Source organism: Peromyscus californicus, unplaced genomic scaffold (assembly GCF_007827085.1).
Source record: "Peromyscus californicus insignis strain IS unplaced genomic scaffold, ASM782708v3 Scaffold_11__1_contigs__length_118956290, whole genome shotgun sequence".
NCBI classification, from domain to species: domain Eukaryota; kingdom Metazoa; phylum Chordata; class Mammalia; order Rodentia; family Cricetidae; genus Peromyscus; species Peromyscus californicus.
The window spans coordinates 82,811,468-82,831,636 of record NW_026294402.1 but is presented as its reverse complement, the minus strand read 5'-3'; the positions used below and the strand labels follow the sequence as shown (position 1 = coordinate 82,831,636).

The window sequence follows — 20,169 nt, the reverse complement described above, 5'->3', positions numbered from 1 at the left end:
AATGTCATAGCACATTGTTAGATTGTAGTGCTTGGGGAATACTAATAAGAAGATTACCTGTGCATATTCAATATGGACACAGTTTATTTTCTCTAATTACCTTGGAACTGCTTTGGGTGATAAATCTGAGACTTCCCTGTGATGGTCCTTTGCCTTTTTTTGGTCCTTTCTGGAAGTTCTCATCTACAAACGGAAGCTCTCTGAAGCCCCATCTACACAGAAGGGCCGGAGGACGACTTGACCTTGGCTGACTAAACCATTGTGATTGTGGGGTGATGGAATGTTGTGGATCAGGAGCCAAGGTCCTCTTGGGCTATTTTTAGTCTCTTCTAATAGCTACTGACTATCAACCTCTCTATTTGACCTCACATCCTCTTGATAAGAACTCCTGGAATTTATCATCTTGCTAAACTTGACAATTCTAATCTTAATAATGTGATAATTTTTTTCAAGACCAGGTCTCTTATATCACAGGCTGACCTTGAAGTTGTTATCTGATCTCCCCACCCCCACCCCCCCATGTCTACCTCTAAGGCCATACTCAGTTTATGGGGTTCTGGTGAGATAATCTAGGACTTCTTTTGGTTAGATAAATATTCTACCAACTGAGCTACATCTCCAGCTCCATTGCCATTGACTGTTTAACCATCATCTTAGGCAAGAACCTGCCGTGATTTGGAAACACATTCTTTTTTTTGCTTTGTAGGCAGTGAACAGACTTGTGGATAGATAAATTCCCAGACTTACATCTAGTAGTCAGAAGGATGTGTGGTCAAATAGAGTAGTTGGTAGTAAGTGGCTATTAACTGAGACTAAAGATAGCCCAAGATGACCTTGGCTCTTGATCCACAACTTTCCATCACCCCATAATTACAATGTTCTAGTCAGCCAAGGTCAAAGAGTCCACAGGCTTCTGTACAAATTTGGCTTCATTTATTCATTCATCTTATTCATTAATTAATCTGAGCCCCATTGTACATTTACCAAATGCACTTTTCTGTAACTTAAGAGAGATGGGTTTAGCAAAATAACCTTCTGTATTTCCAACACTAAAATCACTGGGTTGTAACATCAGCAACTGGTCCAGTCCTGGCTCCTCCCTCTCCCCCACCTTCTTTTGAGGAAGATACCTAAAAGGAAAAGAACTGACGATCTTACAGAAAGATGTTTTGCACACTCTTCATCTACCCTGGTGTGGTGGTTTGAATTGGAATGACCCCCATTGGCTCACATATGTGAATGCTTGGTCATCAGGTAGTGGCACTACTTGAGAAGAATTAGGAGGTGAAGTGTGGCCTTGTTGGAGTAGGTGTGGCCTTGGCAGAGGAACTGTGTCACCTGGGGTGTGTGTGGGGTGGCTTTGAGGTTTCAAGAGCCCAAGCTAGGCCCAGTGGCTCTCTCTTCTCCCTGCCGCCTGTGGGATCTGAATATAGAACTCTCAGCTCCTTCTCCAGCACCGTGTCTGCTTGCATGCTGTAATGCTCCCTGCATGATAATGGAGTAAACCTCTGAAACTATAAGCTAGACCCTCTTAAATGCTTTCCTTTATAAGAGTTGCCGTGGTCATGGCTTCTCTTCACAGCAACAGAACACTAAGATACCCAGAATGTTTGACATCCCAACAACTGAAAGCTCTCCTTGCCACTTAAAGTCACAAATAAATGAAAATGTTAGGAACAGAGGACTCAACAGAGGACTCAGTTCCTCTCTGACTCAGGATTCCATGCCACTAAATGGACTCTGAGGAATACTGTCATGTTTCTCCTGCTTTCTGTAGGCATGAAGTTTTTACATAGGCTGTGGGTGGCTTGCAAAAGCCCTTTGGCCTGGGAGGAAGCTGCTGTTGACTGTAGGTGTGGCTCAGAGAGTCCTATGAATTAGCAACAGAGGAATGAAACTATTTGAAGGTTTCTGCTGCCAAGTTTCTTGTTTTGGTTATTAGAAATACCCGGTAAGGAAAACTTGTGCCTAAAGTTTGGCTTGGGATTCTCATGCATTCTGTTATAAGCCAAGGCTACTACTTTTCCTCTGAGGAAAAGCAATGTTCACATGCAGAAAAAAACTATAGATAATTATGAAGTTAGCATATCTTTACTCACATATTTATTTCTAATATACTTACTATATGTTGAAAGAATCCCAAGCAATATTCAATTATTAAGTTTTGGATACCGACGAATTGGGAGGTAGCTTGTACCTACTCAAGTTGAAGTATAAACAAATACCAGATAATATAATGTGCAAAACACCCTCCCATTTTCTGTGGCAGATGCCCATTAATGGATTGAGTCAATCCTTTCCAATGAACTTACATCAAGCCTCTGACTCTCCCTTAACCCAGCAATGAAGGGAACAACTGTCAACCAACTAGAGATGTCATTTTTCATTCCTTCACTAAAATAGCAATTATGAGCATGGGATTTATTTATAAATAATAAAATGTACTTTTAGCTAGCAATGAATGCTAGAGGCCTAATTTTAAATAAGGACAGAATCCTTCTGACTTTTTTCTCTGAACCACATTTGGTAGCAATGCTCAGATGCTGCCCACACTGGCTCTGAGCATGCACCAGCAGCTACAGGAGGAATGCCGAGCATTGATTCACTCATATGCAAATGTTCTAGTTGGCGCTGAATAAATGGACAAGTGGAGGGGACAGTGAGAATGTTCCTTAGGGAGCATGGCCTAAGCTCTGCAGTTTGAAGGAGACACAGAGGTCAGTGGTCACCTGATTATCCATTAAAGGACTCTCAGTACTCTGAAATAGTTTAGCAAAATCTTCTATTTTCTGAATCTCCAAGTGGCAACTGATGGATCGAAGCAATCTCCTTGTTATTCAATAGTTAAACCATGTACATTGACTTGTCCCCATAGTCCATGAAATATGTCTAACAGAGAGGAAGTGCTCATTGAGCATCTACTACTAGTGAATGAGGAATCAAATAAATAGCTGGTGGGGAAAAGGAAAAATAAAGAATAAATAAGTTAATTCCCAGGCTGGGTGTGGTGGTGCATGCCTTTGATCCCAGCACTGGAGAGGCAGAAGCAGGCAGATCTGTCTGAGTTGGAGGCCAGCCTGGTCTTCATACCAAGTTCCAGATCAGCCAGGGCTACTTAGTAAGACCCTGTCTCAAACAAACAAACAGACAAACAAACAAACAGTAAACAAAGAAACAAACTCCAAGACTATAATTATTGGTTCAGTTTCCCAGGGTGGCCTCGTTTGGGAGATCTCCAACCCTGTGCCTATATCATGTTCTCTGTTTTATAATGGGGAGAAACAGTCATCAAACCCAGACCCAAGTCCAGCTACCAAGCAGAGTTCTGCTTTGAAAGCCTCTGGGAAATGAGCTACAGTCCCAAAAATGAATATTTTAGCAGGAAACGGAGCAGCAAAAGCAAGGGCAGCCACATAGCCCCCAAAGCTGAAAGAACTCCCCAAGTTCTTTTACTACACAGACTGCCCTGAGGTGGTCTGATTGCTGCGGTCAGTTCTTAGGAGCTCTTGGGCAGCTTTGTTGGTTGTTGGTCACTTTGCCTTGACTGCTGGCTGGAGACTTTGTTTTTCCTTTTTCTTGACAGCCTCATGTAGCATAGGATAGCCTTTTGTTTGCCAAGTAGCCAAGGATAAGGGATGATCATGAACTCCTGATCCTCCGACCTCTACCTCCCAAGTACTGGATTACAGGTGTGACCATGCTTGGTTTCTGCAGTGCTGGGAATGATCCTCAGAGCTTCCTGCATGCAACAGAAGTGCTCTGTAGCTTGAGCTACATCCCTAGCCCCACAGGTGGAATTTTTAGACTTTTACAAACTGTTCAAATGGCTCCTTCTCCCTTTTAATCCTGCCCAGCAAAGTAGATTACAGGCAGGAGATCAAGGAGTGGCGAGGCGGCCTGTCCCCCACTTGGATTATTTCAGGAGACACTATGGAGTCAGCTGGAGTACTTCAGGGGTCATGCTCGCTCCCCTCCACTACTCCTCTGCTCCCAGTTATCCAATGATCAAGGATGTCCCTGCTTTGCCACCCTCTAGCAGAACACTGACCCTATAAAAGAACCATTCCAGAGGACACACATGGCCCCAGGTGTGGGAAACACCCAGAAGACTAATGACTCTAGAAAACGCTATCACATCCATGTTCTACCTCAGTGCCCCAAAGTGCTGCTGCTTCTGCAGCTGCTCTGCCTCTGGAGCATACTTCTACCATGCTCACTGGCTGCAGTGCCAAGTTGTCCCCCGCCCTCCATATAGTTCACTTCAGGGTCTTCTAACTAGTCCTTCAGCTTCAGGTCTATGGCTTCATCTATGCATTGCAGGCCACCAGAGTGAGCTGTGCCCCAAGCAGCCCACCTACCTCTTGTGTCTGAGTTAAATTCACCACAGACTCCCGACTTTCCAAGGAAATAAACATTCCTGCCTCTTTGCATACTGTGGTGGTTTGAAAGAAAATGGTCCCTAAAGGGAGTGGCACTATTAGGAGGTCTGGCCTTGTTGGAGTAGGTGTGGTCTTATTGAGGAAGTGTGTCACTGTGGAGGCCGGCTCTGAGGTCTCATAGATGCCCAAGCAACGCCCAGTGAGACAGACCACTTCCTGTCGCTGGAGGGTCAAGATGTAAGAACTCTCAGCTCCTTCTCCAGCACCATGTCTGCCTGCATACTGCCTTGCTTCCCACCATGATGATAATAGACTAAACCTCTGAACTGTAAGTGAGACCTCACAATTAAATGTTTTCCTTTATAAGAGTTGCTGTGATCTTACCAAAAGCAATCTACAGATTCAATGCAATCCCCATCAAAATCCCAACACAATTCTTCACAGACTTGGAAAGAAAAATACTCAACTTCATATGGAAAAACAAAAGACCCAGGATAGCTAAAAAGAATCCTGAATAATAAAGCAACCTCTGGAGGCATCACCATCCCTGACATCAAGCTCTACTATAGAGCTAGAGTAAAAAAAACAGCTTGGTACTCGTATAAAAACCAACATACAGACCAATGGAATCGAATTGAAGACCCAGACATTAATCCATACACCTATGAACACCTGAGTTTTGACAAAGAAGCCAAAACTATACAATGGAAAAAAGAAAGTATCTTCAACAAATGGTGCTGGCATAACTGGTTGTCAATATGTAAAAGATTACAAATAGATCCATATCTGTCACCATGCACAAAACTCAAGTCCAAGTGGATCAAAGACCTCAACATAAATCCAGTTACACTAAACTTAATAGAAGAGAACGTAGGAAGTACTCTTGAATGCGTTGGCACAGGAGATCACTTCCTAAATATAACACCAGCAGCACAGACACTGAGCACAACAATTAATAAATGGGACCTCTTGAAACTGAGAAGCTTTTGTAGGGCAAAAGACAAGGTCAATAAGACAAAAAGACAGCCTACAGAATGGGAAAAGACCTTCACCAACTCCACATCTGACAGAGGACTGATCTCCAAAGTATATAAAGAACTCAAGAAACTAGACATCAAAATACTGAACAAACCAATTAAAAAATGGGCTGAAGAGCTAAACAGAGAATTCTCAAAAGAAGAATCACAAATGACTGAAAAACATTTAAAGAAATGCTCAACATCCTTAATCATCAGAGAAATGCAAATCAAAATGACTCTGAGATACCACCTTACACCTGTCAGAATGGCTATGATCAAAAACACTGAAGACAGTCTATGTTGGAGAGGATGAGGAGCAAAGGGAACACTCCTCCACTGTTGGTGGGAATGCAAACTTGTACAACCACTGTGGAAATCAGTATGGCAGTTTCTCAGAAAATTGGGAATCAATCTACCTCAAGACCTAGCCATACCACTCTTGGGCATATACCCAAGGAATGCTCAATCATACCACAAAGATACACGCTCAACTATGTTCATAGCAGCACTATTTGTAATAGCCAGAACCTGGAAACAACCTAGATGTTCATCAACTGAAGAATGGATTGAGAAAATGTGATACAGATACACAATGGTGTACTACTCAGCAGAGAAAAACAATGACAGCATGAAATTTGCAGGCAAATGGATGGAACTAGAAAATATCATACTGAGTGAGGTAACCCAAACCCAGAAGGACAAACATGGTATGTACTCACTCATAAGTGGATTCTAGATATAAAGCAAAGAACAATCAGACTGCAACCCACAGAACCAGGGAGGCTATATTAGCAGTGGGGACCCTAGGATGACTGTGGCTTATAATAAATTTTGGTTTTATTCAATTACTGGGCAAGCCTCAATGAAACATTTCACAATTAGGATAAGAATTTATACTGTATCAAGCTGATAATAGAAAAATAAATAAAAAAAGTGAAAAAAAAAGAGTTGCTGTGGTCATGATATCTCTTCACAGCAATAGAAACCCTAAGACAGACATCATGCAGACCCTCCCGTCCCTCCTGCTGATGTCCTTAGCTGCATAATTCATTCTGCTAAACTTCCAGGTGCCCTTAGCTCTAGGAACACTAAATCCCCCATGTGCATGGAGACATTTGAGATGCTTCAGTGACATGTCCACTGCAGACCTCTCTCTTCTAGTGTGTCCACAAGACCTCACGCGCATCTTTCATGGTGCTTGTCCTCATTGTGGTTGTGTGTTCACACATCAGCTGTCCTTGTACCCTCAGGGATACCAGGTGAGTCATGCCAATGTCTACTGAATGAGGAGTAAAACCAGTTGCTCTATCTTCTCCATTTAAATGCGCTCCATTTTACTCTGTTACGGTGTGTGAACCATTAAAACTTTTCAGAAAGCAGGATGTGAAATGAACTTTGTAAATAGTAGGTACGTGATGTCTTAGTTTTACATCAAGAGAAATCAGGTTGCTAGGCAACTGGTGAAATATTGAGCCAACTGCTTTTCTACCTCCAGCTTAACCTCTCAGCTCCTCTCTAGACAACTGCCAGGTTCTTGTGTTTTCATTTTCTATGTTTTAATTTACAAGTTACCTTCCTGTGTTTGCTAATATCATTATGGCATTTGTTCGTGAATGGAACATACACGAACAAATTTTTTAGAAATGTAAAGCAGGGCATGGCGGTACATACCGGTAATCCCAGCACCTGGAATTTGAGTCCATGTTGGGCTACACAGCTCACCTTATCTCAAAACAGCAATAGCAAAGTGTTGAGTTGTTCTCTCTGTGTCTGGGGTGTGAGCCCGTAAACTATTGGGTTTCACAATGGGAATCTAGAAGAAAATGGAACTTTGTAAAAAAAAAAAAAAAGCCTATTTTTATTGGAAATCTAAGGTAACTGTTTGGTCTATCAAAGGCTACCTTTTTTTTCCTTTTTCTTTTTTTTTGGTTTTTCCAAGACAGGATTTCTTTGTGTTGTTTTGGAGCCTGTCCTGGAACTCCCTCTGTAGACCAGGCTGGCCTCGAACTCACGGAGATGCTCCTGCCTCTGCCTCCCGAGTGCTAAGATTAAAGGCGTATACCACCCCGGCCCCACCAAAGGCTACCTTTATATGAATCAGATAATGAGTATCTTAAAGCCTATGGTTTTGTTCATAGAAGAATACAAAAGTATCAATAAATGTATATTATGGGGAATTTAAGAAAGAATAAAAAAAAGGCAAAGTAAGATACAAAGCAGGTTCATGCTTTTGTGTTGCGTGTTAAGCCTGTTCACATACGAGGTCATTTTATCTTGATAGCGCTATGAAAGAGGTGCTATTATTTCTCCTTTTCATAGAAGAGGAAACTGAAGCACTGATTCCTACCACCAGCAAGAGCTGAGACCTGAGAAATGGTAGCGAGGCTTGAGCATCCTTACAGGGCCTTTACTGTGCCTAACTGCTGCCAATCTGCATGCATGGAGGAGGTGAGCATCACTTAGCTTCTTGCTAGTTTTAAACAAGGCTCTGGAATGCCAAGTAACAACATCACAGTCTTTGTCCTATGGATGCTTGAAGGGCAGACTGGAAGGAAGGATAGAGCCAGCATGTCTGTCCATCTACCTCTTCATCCACCCACCCGAGCACCACCCACCCACCCACCCATCCATCCATCCATCCATCCATCCACCCACGCATGCAACATCTATCCATCTACCTACCTGTCCACTCACTCAAACACCATTCATCTATCCATCCATCCATCCATTCCTGCATCTATCTATCCATCTGCCTGTCATTCCACCTACCTAAGTATCTTCCATCCATCTATCTATGAACCATCCACCCATGCATCAAACACATGGGAAACACATGTGTGAAGGTACAGGTACATGATGCATCTTAGGAACTACAGAATATCAGAGAACAAGCTTCACCTTAGGGAGCAAAGTCTCACTAGCAAACAGCCTGAAGGTATAAATAAAAGGAGAGGTAGTGAAAAAAAGTGAAGAAAAGAGGCTTAACCACATCAGAGGGAAATAAGGAAAAAAAAGCTTTAAGAGCAGTAGAATATGCTTGATGCAGAAGAAAAGAACCTCTCTTGCAATCTATTAAACTCTGTCGTAATCATGTCAAAAGGCTCTTTATCAGAGATTGGAAGCATATCTTTTTAGCGAGTGGCACAACTTCATTAAGCCCTACAATGTAAGACTTAGACAGGCCGGGCGGTGGTGGCGCACACCTTTAATCCCAGCACTCGGGAGGCAGAGCCAGGCGAATCTCTGTGAGTTCGAGGCCAGCCTGGACTACAGAGTGAGTTCCAGGAAAGACGCAAAGCTACACAGAGAAACCCTGTCTCGAAAACCCAAACAAAACAAAAACCAAAAAAACAAAACAACAACAACAACAACAACAAAACCCAACATATTGGCCTATTACACAATGGGACTCAGTTGCCAATCACTCAGGGGCCCTCAACAACAGCCTTTCAAAGCAAGTTTGGTTCTATTGGTCCATACCTGACATCATGGGCCACGTCTAGTGTTGGGCTAGCCTCTATTCCCACAGCTATGAGCAAGGGAATGTTGGCCCTGGTGGGTGAATGTAACATCCCAGTGAATGGCAGAAAGGATCCTGGGGTTTGGTTAGCTTATCTGTATTGTCAACATCAGTTGAAAGGATAATTGGGTAAAAAAGTGTAGAACAAACAGCATTTTACACTATCCATATCATCTGAAAGACATACAGACTCTTTATATAGGCAAAATACGCTTGGCACAATCATGCTAAGAGTTAATAGGTCCAGGCAGGTTCATCTCTCAGGAGCTAGAGAACTCCAGCTAATGTGCACATTATATACAGAAGCAATTATTTATGTGAGGAAAAAGAAGCAGCTAGAGAAATTGTAGTTAATTGACTAATTGATTTTATTTTATGCCTATGAGTGTTTTGCTTTCATGTATTAACATCCATCACACGTGTGTCTGGAACCAGCATTGGATTCCCTGGAACTAGAGTTGTGGGTGGCAGTGAGTCACCATGGGGGAGCCCAGAACAGAACCAGGGTCCTCTGCAAGAGCAACAAGTGCTCTCAACTGCTGAGCTTTCTCCCCAGCTCATCCAGAGACATTTAAAATCTCCTTCTGGGGCTAAAGAAACAAGTGCTAAAGAAGCATGTACAGCTCTCAGCTGCACTCATGGAGGAAGCAGAGAAGGCCGCCAAAGGGATGTCTGTTGGGTTCAATTCTCAGTTACTAAATCTAGATGCCAAGACAGGGCGAGATGAACCAAGAGGCTGCCCCTGCTCCCTCCTTCAGCCACCCAGAGCCAGTGTCACCTGGTCCCACTCTAGCCTAGAAGTGTAAAACTTCATTTTACACTCAAAGCTAAGTTTGCTTGGTGACTCTTATCTCTCCCTCACAGATCTCATAGATACTTGGGGATGAGGCAACCATTTCCTGGTGGAGAGATAGCTTGAGCCTCCTCCCAGGTACCATCCTTTGGCCCCTGTCTTCAAGTGAAAATGTGTCCAGAGTGCTCTGTGGAGAGCTACTCTCCTAGTAATGGAAATGATGCTCTGGGGAACAGGAGAGGCAGCAGCCTACTTCCAGACTTGCTGACAAGGAAGTAGAGCCTGTGGCCACAGCTTCCACAGCTGATGCTCCTCTTATGCCTGAGACTTATGAACCTATTCTCTAATTCAAGAACTCCCCTACTACAACTTCTGCAGTCCGGGCCCTAAGCAATAATTGGCTAAAATTTAGCTGGTCGTGGTGGTGTAAGCCTTTAACTCCGGATCTCTGGAGGCAGAGGCAGGTGGATCTCTGTGAATTCAGGGCCAGCCTGGTGTACAAAAGTGAAGAGTTCCAGGACAGCCAGGGCTACACAAGAGAGACACTGTTTCAAAACTACAAAACAAATACATAATAAAATGTATTAATGTTTAATTCATTGTGTTTGTGATCTACATGTGGGAACCCTGTAAGAGTCAGAGGATAACTCGTAGGAGCCAATTCTGTCCTTCTACCATTGGGGTTTCAGGGCTCAAACTCAAGTCACTAGACTTGGGAGCAAGCACCTCTACCCACTGAACCATCATGCAAGCCCGCTTTTAGTTTTTCTTAAAACTAAAGAAAACAATTATCTGGGTTTGGCTCCTAGCATGGACTGGGAGTTGTAGGGAGGGATCACAGTATCATCTAGAACTCTTTCAAGCTTCTTAAACTAACATTGCTAATTTGCACCCCCCCTCAACATTTTGGGAGTGTCCTTAATAAGAGAGGCCTAGTAAGCACTTGAATATAAATGCTCTCTCTCTCGTCATTATGTGTGTATATGATGTGTGTGTGGACACATGTGTGGACACTGTGGAATCAGTTCTCTTCATCTTCCTGGGGCTTGAACTCAGATAGTTAGGCTTGTTTGGCAAGGGCTTTTACCAGCTGAGCCATCTTGCTGTCCCCTTACTGCTGTGGGATGTTCTGTATGGCAAATGTGTTGCTCTGATTGGTCAATAAATAAAACACTGATTGGCCATTGGCTAGGCAGGAAGTATAGGCGGGACAAGGAGGAGAATAAAGCTGGGAAGTGGAAGGCTGAGTCAGAGAGACACTGCCAGCCACCACGATGAGAAACAGCATGTGAAGATGCCGGTAAGCCACGAGCCATGTGGCAAGGTATAGATTAATGGAAATGGATTAATTTAAGCTGTAAGAACAGTTAGCAAGAAGCCTGCCACGGCCATACAGTTTGTAACCAATATAAGCCTCTGTGTTTACTTGGTCGGGTCTGAGCATCTGTGGGACTGGCAAGTGAGAGAGATTTGTCCTGACTGTGGGCCAGGCAGGAAAACTCTAGCTACACTCCTCTAAATCTACTTTTTAGATGGAGAACCCACTTCTAAACTCACCCAGGTGACATAAAACCTGGATGTAGTTTGAAGCTGTGGCTTAGTGGCAGGGTGCTTACCTAGTATGCTCAGTGTCTCATGTTAGGGCTTGAACTAGCAGGCTTCCACTGTCAAGAGTGTCTGTGGCTTGACTGTTCCCACCAAAACTCATATTGAAATTTCATCTTCCTTGTGAGGTATCAAGAAGTAGGACCTTTAGGAGGTGTTGGGTCACGAATGGATCACTGGGTTATACCAAGAGTGACTTTGTTGTAAAAACCACTTTGGCTGTGCCTCTTGCATGAGTCCCTCTCCCCACGTGAGGTCTAGCATTGCCTCAGGACCCTGTAGTGAGTCCCCACCAGCAAGGAGGGTGGAACAGCCTAATCTTGAACTTTCCAGAGGTCAGAACCATGAGTGACAATGTTTCCTCTTTTCCTTATAGAGCATCCGATCTCAGTTATTTTGTAATAGTAATAGAGAATGCAAGAACACGGGGAGGAGCTTAAATAGATGAACCCATGGCCCTGTGTATTAGTGTCAAAAGCTGCCCACTACCTGATGCCCCAGACTTGAGCCCTCTTAGACATCTTTGCTTTACATCTGTCCTGCTGGGTAGTATTGTTTGTTTTTGGTCAACTTGACCAAGGCTCAAGTTATCTGGGAAGAGGAACCTCAGCTGAGAAATGCTTCCATTCAGATTGCCTGTAGGCAAGTCTTAGCAAGCCAGGACTAGCAGGCCAATAAGAAGCCTTCATGGTTTATGCTTCAGTTCTTGCCTCCAGCCAGGTTCCTGCCCTACCTGAATTCCTGCCTTGACATCCCTCAGGGATGGACTGTTACCAGGAAGTGGAAGATGAAATAAACCTTTCTTTCCCTAAGTCTCTATTGTTTGGTCATGGTATTTTGTCATAGCAACAGAAACCATTACTAAGACAAGACCCTCTTCTCAGCCATTCCCACCCACAGCATATGAGCAAAGACCCCTCTCTGTGGTTGAGCATTGCCAAGAGCTTCTCATCATCAGTTCTTCTACATCCGTGTACCTGTGGGTTGAATCACTTCTTCTTCTTTTTTTTTTAACCCAACCTTAGGGGATCAAATTCAGGTTATCAGGCTTGCACACCAAATAGTCTTACTGGCTGAGTCACCTTAGAGGCCCATAGCTGAAGCTTTGGCTTATTTTCCTTTCTGGATTTTGTTTATGGCATCAATTGTTCTCCAGTTTTCTGAAAACACTGACTAGGTGTTCAACAATTCAATCCTGACACTGCCTACCTTGACTTGGTGTTGTTTCCCACAAGTTACAGGGCTCTGTCACACAAAAACTGTGCCCATTCTGGCACCCAGTCCAGAGGCTTGGGCCACCTGTACTTCTAACAGACCAGTTACAAACTGGAGGGTCCCATGACCTCATCCTCACATTTGATAACTATCCAGAGGAATTCATGGAACTTCAAAGGTTATTATTACTGGTTTATTATGAAGGGTACACTTAGGAATAACCAAATGGAGGGAATGTCCAGGGCAAGGCACAGGGCACGGGACAAACGGAGACCCTGTGCCCTTTCAGGCACCCCACCCTCCAGAACCTCCACTTGCTCAGCAACCCCAGAGCTCATCAAATTCGTTAAGACAGAGCCTGTCAGAGCTTAATCTCCAGCCCCACCCCCCTGTAGGTGAGTGGATGAGGTTAGAAATTCCAACTCTCTAACCCTCTAATCTAAGCACTAGTTACTTCTCAGCACTGGGTTCCACCCTGAGGCTATCTAGAGTTTCAGTTCAAAGCAATCCCATTAGCTTAAACTATTAGCCTCAGCCATTATCAAAGGGGCTCCTTATGAATAACAAAAGACACTTCCTGCCACTTTGAAAACGCCTTCTGTTTAAACAGCAGGGGACCACAATCACCTATGAGAAGCCGCTTCTCTGAACACCATGACAAAGGAGCTTATCTCAGAGGTCTGTAAGCCTCTGTCTCAGAGTCTTATCTCAGTTTCACTTTGGTCCAGGCCTCCTCATCGGTGCCCTTCACTGAACAGAAGCACCTCACAGCATCAAACCGTTCCTCAAGACTTCCTATGTTTAGAGATGAGCCCCTGGGAGGTGCTGGTTCTATCCTCTCCTTCAACTGTTGGCTGGAGAGGAAGTAAGTGGCAGTCAGTTTTCACAGGCTGACGTCTTAGAAGTCTCAGAAGTCAGGGAAGACAGCCGCAGCTGCATTTCCAGTGAGTCTTGGTGATTCGAGCTTGAAATTGACAAACTGTTACATAAGCTTTCAAGGACACAGACACAGGCCGAACAGACAGACGCATAAGCATTTTTGATTATCAAATACACCAAATAAAGGATTTCTGTTCTAAGAGGTACAGAATTGAACAACATAGCAGCAGCATCAAATTTATGTCTAAAATCAACCATAGATCAATAGTCAGAGTGCTTCGAAACAAAGAAAATCCAATGGGAAAGAAATGAAAAATCTGGAAACACACCATCAGAGAAGAGGAAACCCAGAAGATTCACAATCTTATCAAAAGAGTCTAAAACTACCTAATTATTAGAAAAACACAAGCTTCTGACAAGCTGGACAGAGGTAAGAATCGGCAAAGATGGGGCCTGAGGAGATGGCTCAGTGGTTAAGAGCACTTGCCACTCTTGCAGAGGACAGGAATTTGGCACCCAGCACTCACATCAGGTGGCTAACAACTTCCAGTAACTCCATCTCTGCAGAGGATCCGGTGCCCTCTCTGGCCTCCACAGGCATGGACACACATGACTGCACACACATATACATGAAAATAAAAATACCTCTTTAAAGAAGAAGAAATAAAGATACAGAGATTAATCTTCTGCCTGGATGTTGGCCAAGGAGCAAAGTAGTAGGCATGAAGCCTTCAGGAAGTCAACTGGCAATCTTTTGTCAAAGGAAGAACCAAGCACACACATTGTGACCAGCAACTTTGCACTTGAGTATGGAAATCCTCACAGTGGAACCTGCAGAAGACATCTGGAACTGATGCTGGAACTAGAGCTGAATTTGTGAGGCAGGGGATTGGTTAGAGACCACCTCCAAATCTACCCGAGAATGAGGTAAAGAGGTCACCATGCACCATGATACACAGGGGCACTGCACATACAGAGTGAGGTGGGAAAATCATAAAAACAAGGTTAGTGTGGTGGTTTGAATAAGAATGGCACCCATAGGCTCTTATATTTCAACACTTGGTCCCCAAGTGGTGGAATTGTTTGGGAAGGATTAGGAGGCGTGGCCTTGTTGGAGGAGGTGTGTCACTGGGGGAGGGCTTTGAAGCTCCAAAAGACACATATCATTCTCAGTGTGCCCCTTTCTGTCTGCCTCCTACTTTTGGACCGAGATGTGAGTTCTCAGTTGTTCCTGATGCCATACCTTTGCTCTGCCATCACAGACTCTAACCCTCTGAAACTGTAAGCCCAATTAAACACTTTCTTTAATGAGTTGCCTTGATTATGGTATTTCGTCACAGCAATAGAAAAGTAACTAAGGCAGGACCACAGAAGCAGCATTTGGGAGGTGGAGGCAGGAGGATCAGAGCTTCAGAGACATCCTCTACCACACAGCAAGTTGGAGGCCAGTTTAGGCTATGTGAGACCTTAAAAAGAAAACTATTCTGAAGGAACAGTCTAGACAATAGTACTGAGAAAAGGTGATGGAGGGGAGGCTGGTGGTAGTCTATGCTGGGCTGTCAGACCCCCATAAACAGACAGATGCCATGTTCTCTTCCTCCTCGAACCCAAGGTATAGGGAACTAAGCTTTAGTGAACACTCATTGTGTAAGGGGCTAGGAGTTTCTCATTGTACCATGTGCTGCTCACAGGCTGGGGGTTAGCACCCTTCTTTCCCAGTTAAGGAACATGAGTTTCAGAAATAACCAGGCCAAAAGGAAGAAAAGAAGAAAATCCCCAAGCAACTGAGCCTTCTTGTAATCTTTTCCTGCCTTCCTTTCTCCTAGTTTCTAAAGAAAAAAAAAAATCAGTACTGTGCTTTCCTGACCTCTGAGCTGTTTTATGCAACAGCTTGGTATGTCTTCCTTCTCATACCTCAGGGGACACTAGTCCTTCTACTAGCAAAGACAGCTACACCTCCTGGCTGCTTCTGTCATCCTCTCCCAGTTTCTGCCTAGGAGCAGGGCCCGAGGGGATCTTCAAGCTCATTCTAGTCCTCTGTAGCCATCAGAGAAGCTCTTCTCTTGGGAGTGTGGCAGGTCTAGAGAGTATAAACCCTCTCCAAGGCTCCTACTCTAATTTCTGAGGCTAAACTGGGTTCCATTTACAGGGAACTGGAGACACCCTTCTACAGCTGTTCACTCTGATCTGGGTCTCCAAGCATCTCAGAATCAAGACATAGCAGGTGGCTGAGACGGGAATAACAGAAGAGCAATACACTCCCAAGGCTTGGTATAATATAAGCAAAATGACAGTGCAAACCCTCTGTAAGATAGGAAGACTGCAGAGCCCCACCACATGCTGCGTGCTACCAAAGCTAGGATTCATGCAGGTAGGTCAAATCATGTGTATTAAACCCACTCACAGCTCACCCCACGGATAAATTCTGATGGCAGCCACGGAAAGCTGTGGACTCTGTCATTCATTCCCCTTCCTCCCACTCTTGACACCAGTCAGCGTAGCTGAGTCTTCCTCAGGGCCCCGTCCAAGTATTTTGAGGGACATTTGTAAGAAAGCAATTCCATCCCCCGCCCCCCCCCCCCCCCCGACACAAAGTATTGTAAACATTCAAAGATGATGAGCTCCAACTTGTAGTACACTGCTGTGGTCTCATCTAGCTGCACAGTGAGCTGTTTCTGTCTTAAAGAGGGACATATTTTTACTAAGGAATATTTACACAACGGAGGAGAAAAGTGTTAGCAAAAGGAAACGCTGCAAAGTTGTGGTTTATACATGAAATCAAAACAAACTCATACAATGTTTATCCTCCCCTTCTGGGGGAAGTAGAGACGAGAGCTAGTTAACAATCCAATTATGTAAATGTTTGTACTGCCATACTGCTTACAAAGCTTCAAGCAGGCCTAGCTGTGGAAAAAGAGGCCTGCGATTCTTCTTCTTCTGCCAACCTGCTGCTGAGCTCCGCCTCTTAGGGGCCTTTAGAATCTCCCCTTGCTTTAGAACCTGTAAGCCAGGCATTCAGCAGGGAGGGGACGCTCCCCTTCTCTGACCTCTGAGCTGTTCTGTACACAGCGGGGAGCCTACACCTTCCTTTTCCTTCCCCACCCTCCGGTTTCACAGAGTTCTGGGAACCCGCCCTGCTGTTTCTCTTGCAAATCTCTTATATTTTTGTTGTTGTTCTTCTCAATTTTTCCCCTTCAACCTGGTAGAATCTTTTACTTTAGGGATGTACACTAGGTTGCACGTGAGTGGTGGGCCAATTGATTTTTACATCTCAGTTATGTTTATTTGATTAACTCTTTGCCCACTTCTCAACAAGCAATGCTCATTTCCAACGGAGTATTGAGAAGTGAGGACTAAACGTTCACATTTTAAGATCTCTCTCTCCCTTCCTCCTTCCTTTTGAGACAGAGCTCATGTTCTCTAGGCTGGCCTCTCTGTGTACCAAGGATGACCTTGAACTCCTGATCTCCTGGCCTCCACTAGGCTTGCCCCACATACCTAGTTTGTGGAATGCTATGGAATGCCTATGAAATTCTAAGCAAGCACTCTAAAAATCCAGCTGCATCCCCAGCTCCCTAATCCCTCAAGCTGGGCCCTTCTAGAATCTCTATGGTCAAGGGGGTTTTATTGAACCCTTGAAATCCCAGCTTCTCCGTATTTGTGTTCTCGCTGACATTTCTTTCTTCCTCAAACCCATGTGGCAGTGCCTGGGAGTAACAGTTATGGAGATTATATTATGTGCATAAAATGTTTTGAGATAAATATTCTTCTTTCCATTTTATAAACGATTCGGCCACTGAGGCCTAATAAATAACTTGCATAAGGTCACAGAAAAGTAGCGGCACTGGAAATCTACCTAAGGAGGTGGGTTTGTTGTGCTCAGACTTCAGGGCCTTTCGGGTGTGGTGTCCATCTGTCTCCCCACCCCCTTGGGGGCTGGTGACCTGAATACATTTTTTGACCCTATTTCCTGTTCAGTAAAGTAGGGATGAGACGTTCTTTGAATAAATGAGCTGATAGGAGATGTGGAGGAGACAGATCGGTCTCCAGCCCTTGATAACGTCTAGTGCTCTTATCCTCACTGAATCATCCCGTAAGCAGGATCCGTCTTTTAACGCCCAGTTCACTGCGGGTCCCCAATAACATCAGTTTAAGACAATCATCCAAGGGATGCCCGTCAGCATCGACGAGGCACACTGGCTTGAGTCAAGTTCGTTCCACTTGTTCATCTCTGAGTGCTTTCTGTGCCCCCTCCCTCTGAGTCTGGGACTCCTAACCCCGGGAACCTTCTTCTTACCATGGCATCATAGCGCAGGGTGTTCATGAAGTGTGCCACTTCGAGACCTTTGTAAACGGTGAACCAGATGGTGCCCTGGTACTGGTCGCCAGCATCCAGCAGCAGCACGTTGGGTTCCTCCCTGCGGATCTGCTGCACCTTGGTGTAGAGCCTCGCCACGCCGCCCACGCACTGGCTGGCGTTGAGGCACTTGGTGGAGTCCTCGCTGGTCTGCTCCAGCCGGCTGTGCACGTCGTTGGTGTGCAGGATCGTGAGCTCCCAGGCTCTGGTTGCGGGCCACAGCGACAGCAGCGCGCTCAGCCAGAGGAGCAGCCACTTGGGCGCAGGAGGGGCCGCAGGACGCATGGCTGGCTAGAGCTCGTTGAGCGGGTGGACTGGCCGGGAGCCGGCGGGCTCCGGCCAACCCGGCCTCCGCTAGGCTGCGGGGCGGAATAGGGAGGGGCGGGGCCAGACGCGCCTCCTCCAGCCCCAGGCCCTCCCGCTGGCACTCAGGGAGTCACCCGATCCGACCCTAGCACCCCAGGCTCCCGGGAGCGGCTGGCCTGGCACACACAGCCCGTAGGAACAGAGAGGAGGTTGTTCGTGCGGTGAGCGGGCACCTCGGGGAGCCGGGGTGTCGCAGTCCCCGGAGGCGGTGGTAGCAGCTGTTGGGGCCGCCTAGCCGATCCTCACCGATTTCTCTACAAGAGTGTACAGCATGTGTTGCGCTGTATCTCGTTGCCAGAAAAGAAGAGAGATGGGGTAGGAGAGAAAGGAGTCCAGAGCTCACTCGGGAGGAGCGCTCCGCTGTTGCCTCGGAGGGACCAGGACACAGCGAGGGCCGAGATGCTACGTAGGTTTGAGGAGGCAACCGCTCCACGTTGCTCAGATCAAGAATCTCAGAATTCAAGCAATCTTTCGGATACAGCTTTTCATTTATCCACAGTGAAAACCTTAGCGATTAAAACCCAGGCGGCGCATGGCGGGCTCTGAAAGCTAACGCGGATTCTAGGGTTTAAAGCCCTGACAGCTGCGCGGGGCGCTGCTGCCCCGTGCTTTTCCAGCCTTTTTTCCTCTCTGTCCTAATTTTTGAGATTTTGAGTATGTGGTGTGCGCGCGCGGGGGTGTGTGTGCCAGTGCAAAGCTTTTTTTTTTTTTTTTGCAGTAATAGTGGGAATCCATATTTGTTATTAACAAATAGTCATCATCAAATGTAAATCGCTGCACGATTTCCCAGTCTAATGGATTAACTCCTGCGTTTGAATTAAGTATAATCAATAAGCCAGCAGCTTTGGGAAAGGAAAGAGAATTAGTTTGGTTCCCGTGTGTTCTGCACATTATATAGAAGATATCTAGCCTTTAAGCCCAGCACTCTGGGAGGCAGAGCCAGGCGGGCCTCTGTGGAGTTCGAGGCCAGCCTGGGCTACAGAGTGAGTTCCAGGAAAGGCGCAAAGCTACAAAGAGAAACCCTGTCTCGAAAAACAAAAACAAACAAACAAAAAAGAAGATCTCTAATCCCCACACATCTCCAGAATGCACCAGGCCAGTCTTATTTTACACACACACACACACACACACACACACACACACACACACACACACACACACACTTTCACATTGGGACATGCCTGTGATCCTAGCACTCAGGAGGCCGGGTCAGGAGAGCTGAGAGTACATGAGCAGTCTGAGCTGCATAGCAAGACCCTACCTCACCCACAACTACGCTGTTTTGCAGTTGCAGTAAATACACACCGTATAAATAAATACACATGACATGCATTATCACTTACTATCCTAAGCATATAGTTTAGTGGCATTAAGGATATTTAACACCATTCATTTCCCAGAACTTTTTCATCTTCCCAAGATGGTATTCTAAAGTCATTACACAGTGACTCCCACCCCACACGGTGGCTAACACCTGTAATAACAGTACTTGGGAAGTCTGGGCCATATAGGGAGTTCCCTGGCTGTGTTAGTGAAGCCCCATCTCAAAAATAAATAAATAAATAAATAAATAAATAAATAAATAAATAAATAAATAAATAAATACGACTCTCCATTTCCTTCTTTCCAGCACCTCCCCCCTCCCTGGACAACTAGCATTCTATTACCAGTTTGTTTGGATTTGATCATTTTTTTTTTTTTTTTTTTTTTTTTAGGTTTTTCGAGACAGGGTTTCTCTGCGTAGCTTTGCGCCTTTCCTAGATCTCGCTCTGTAGACCAGGCTGGCCTCGAACTCACAAAGATCCGCCTGCCTCTGCCTCCCAAGTGCTGGGATTAAAGGCGTGCGCCACCACCGCCCGGCGGATTTGATCATTTTAAGCTCCTTATATTTGTCCTTTGTCCTTTTTCTTTTTCTGACTTATTTGTTTCACTTGATCTAATGCCTTTAAGACGCAGCATGTCAGCATTTCTTCCCTTTCAGAAGCCAAGTAACATTTCACTCTAGGTGTGTATTTGAACACTCACGTTCATAGCAG

At 45.1% G+C, this 20,169-nt stretch overlaps 1 protein-coding gene across 1 annotated transcript in view; it reads right to left on the bottom strand.

The window, feature by feature from the left end:
* The window catches only part of Nt5e (5'-nucleotidase ecto), a 47,332-nt gene extending 28,623 nt beyond the window's left edge, over positions 1 to 18,709 (bottom strand). The window contains exon 1 of the mRNA XM_052716169.1: positions 17,708 to 18,709. Within this exon, the coding sequence (XP_052572129.1) occupies positions 17,708 to 18,052 (345 nt within the window). The 5' untranslated portion in view covers positions 18,053 to 18,709. The remainder of the gene's footprint in view (positions 1 to 17,707) is intronic.
* Positions 18,710 to 20,169: the final 1,460 nt, after the last annotated feature.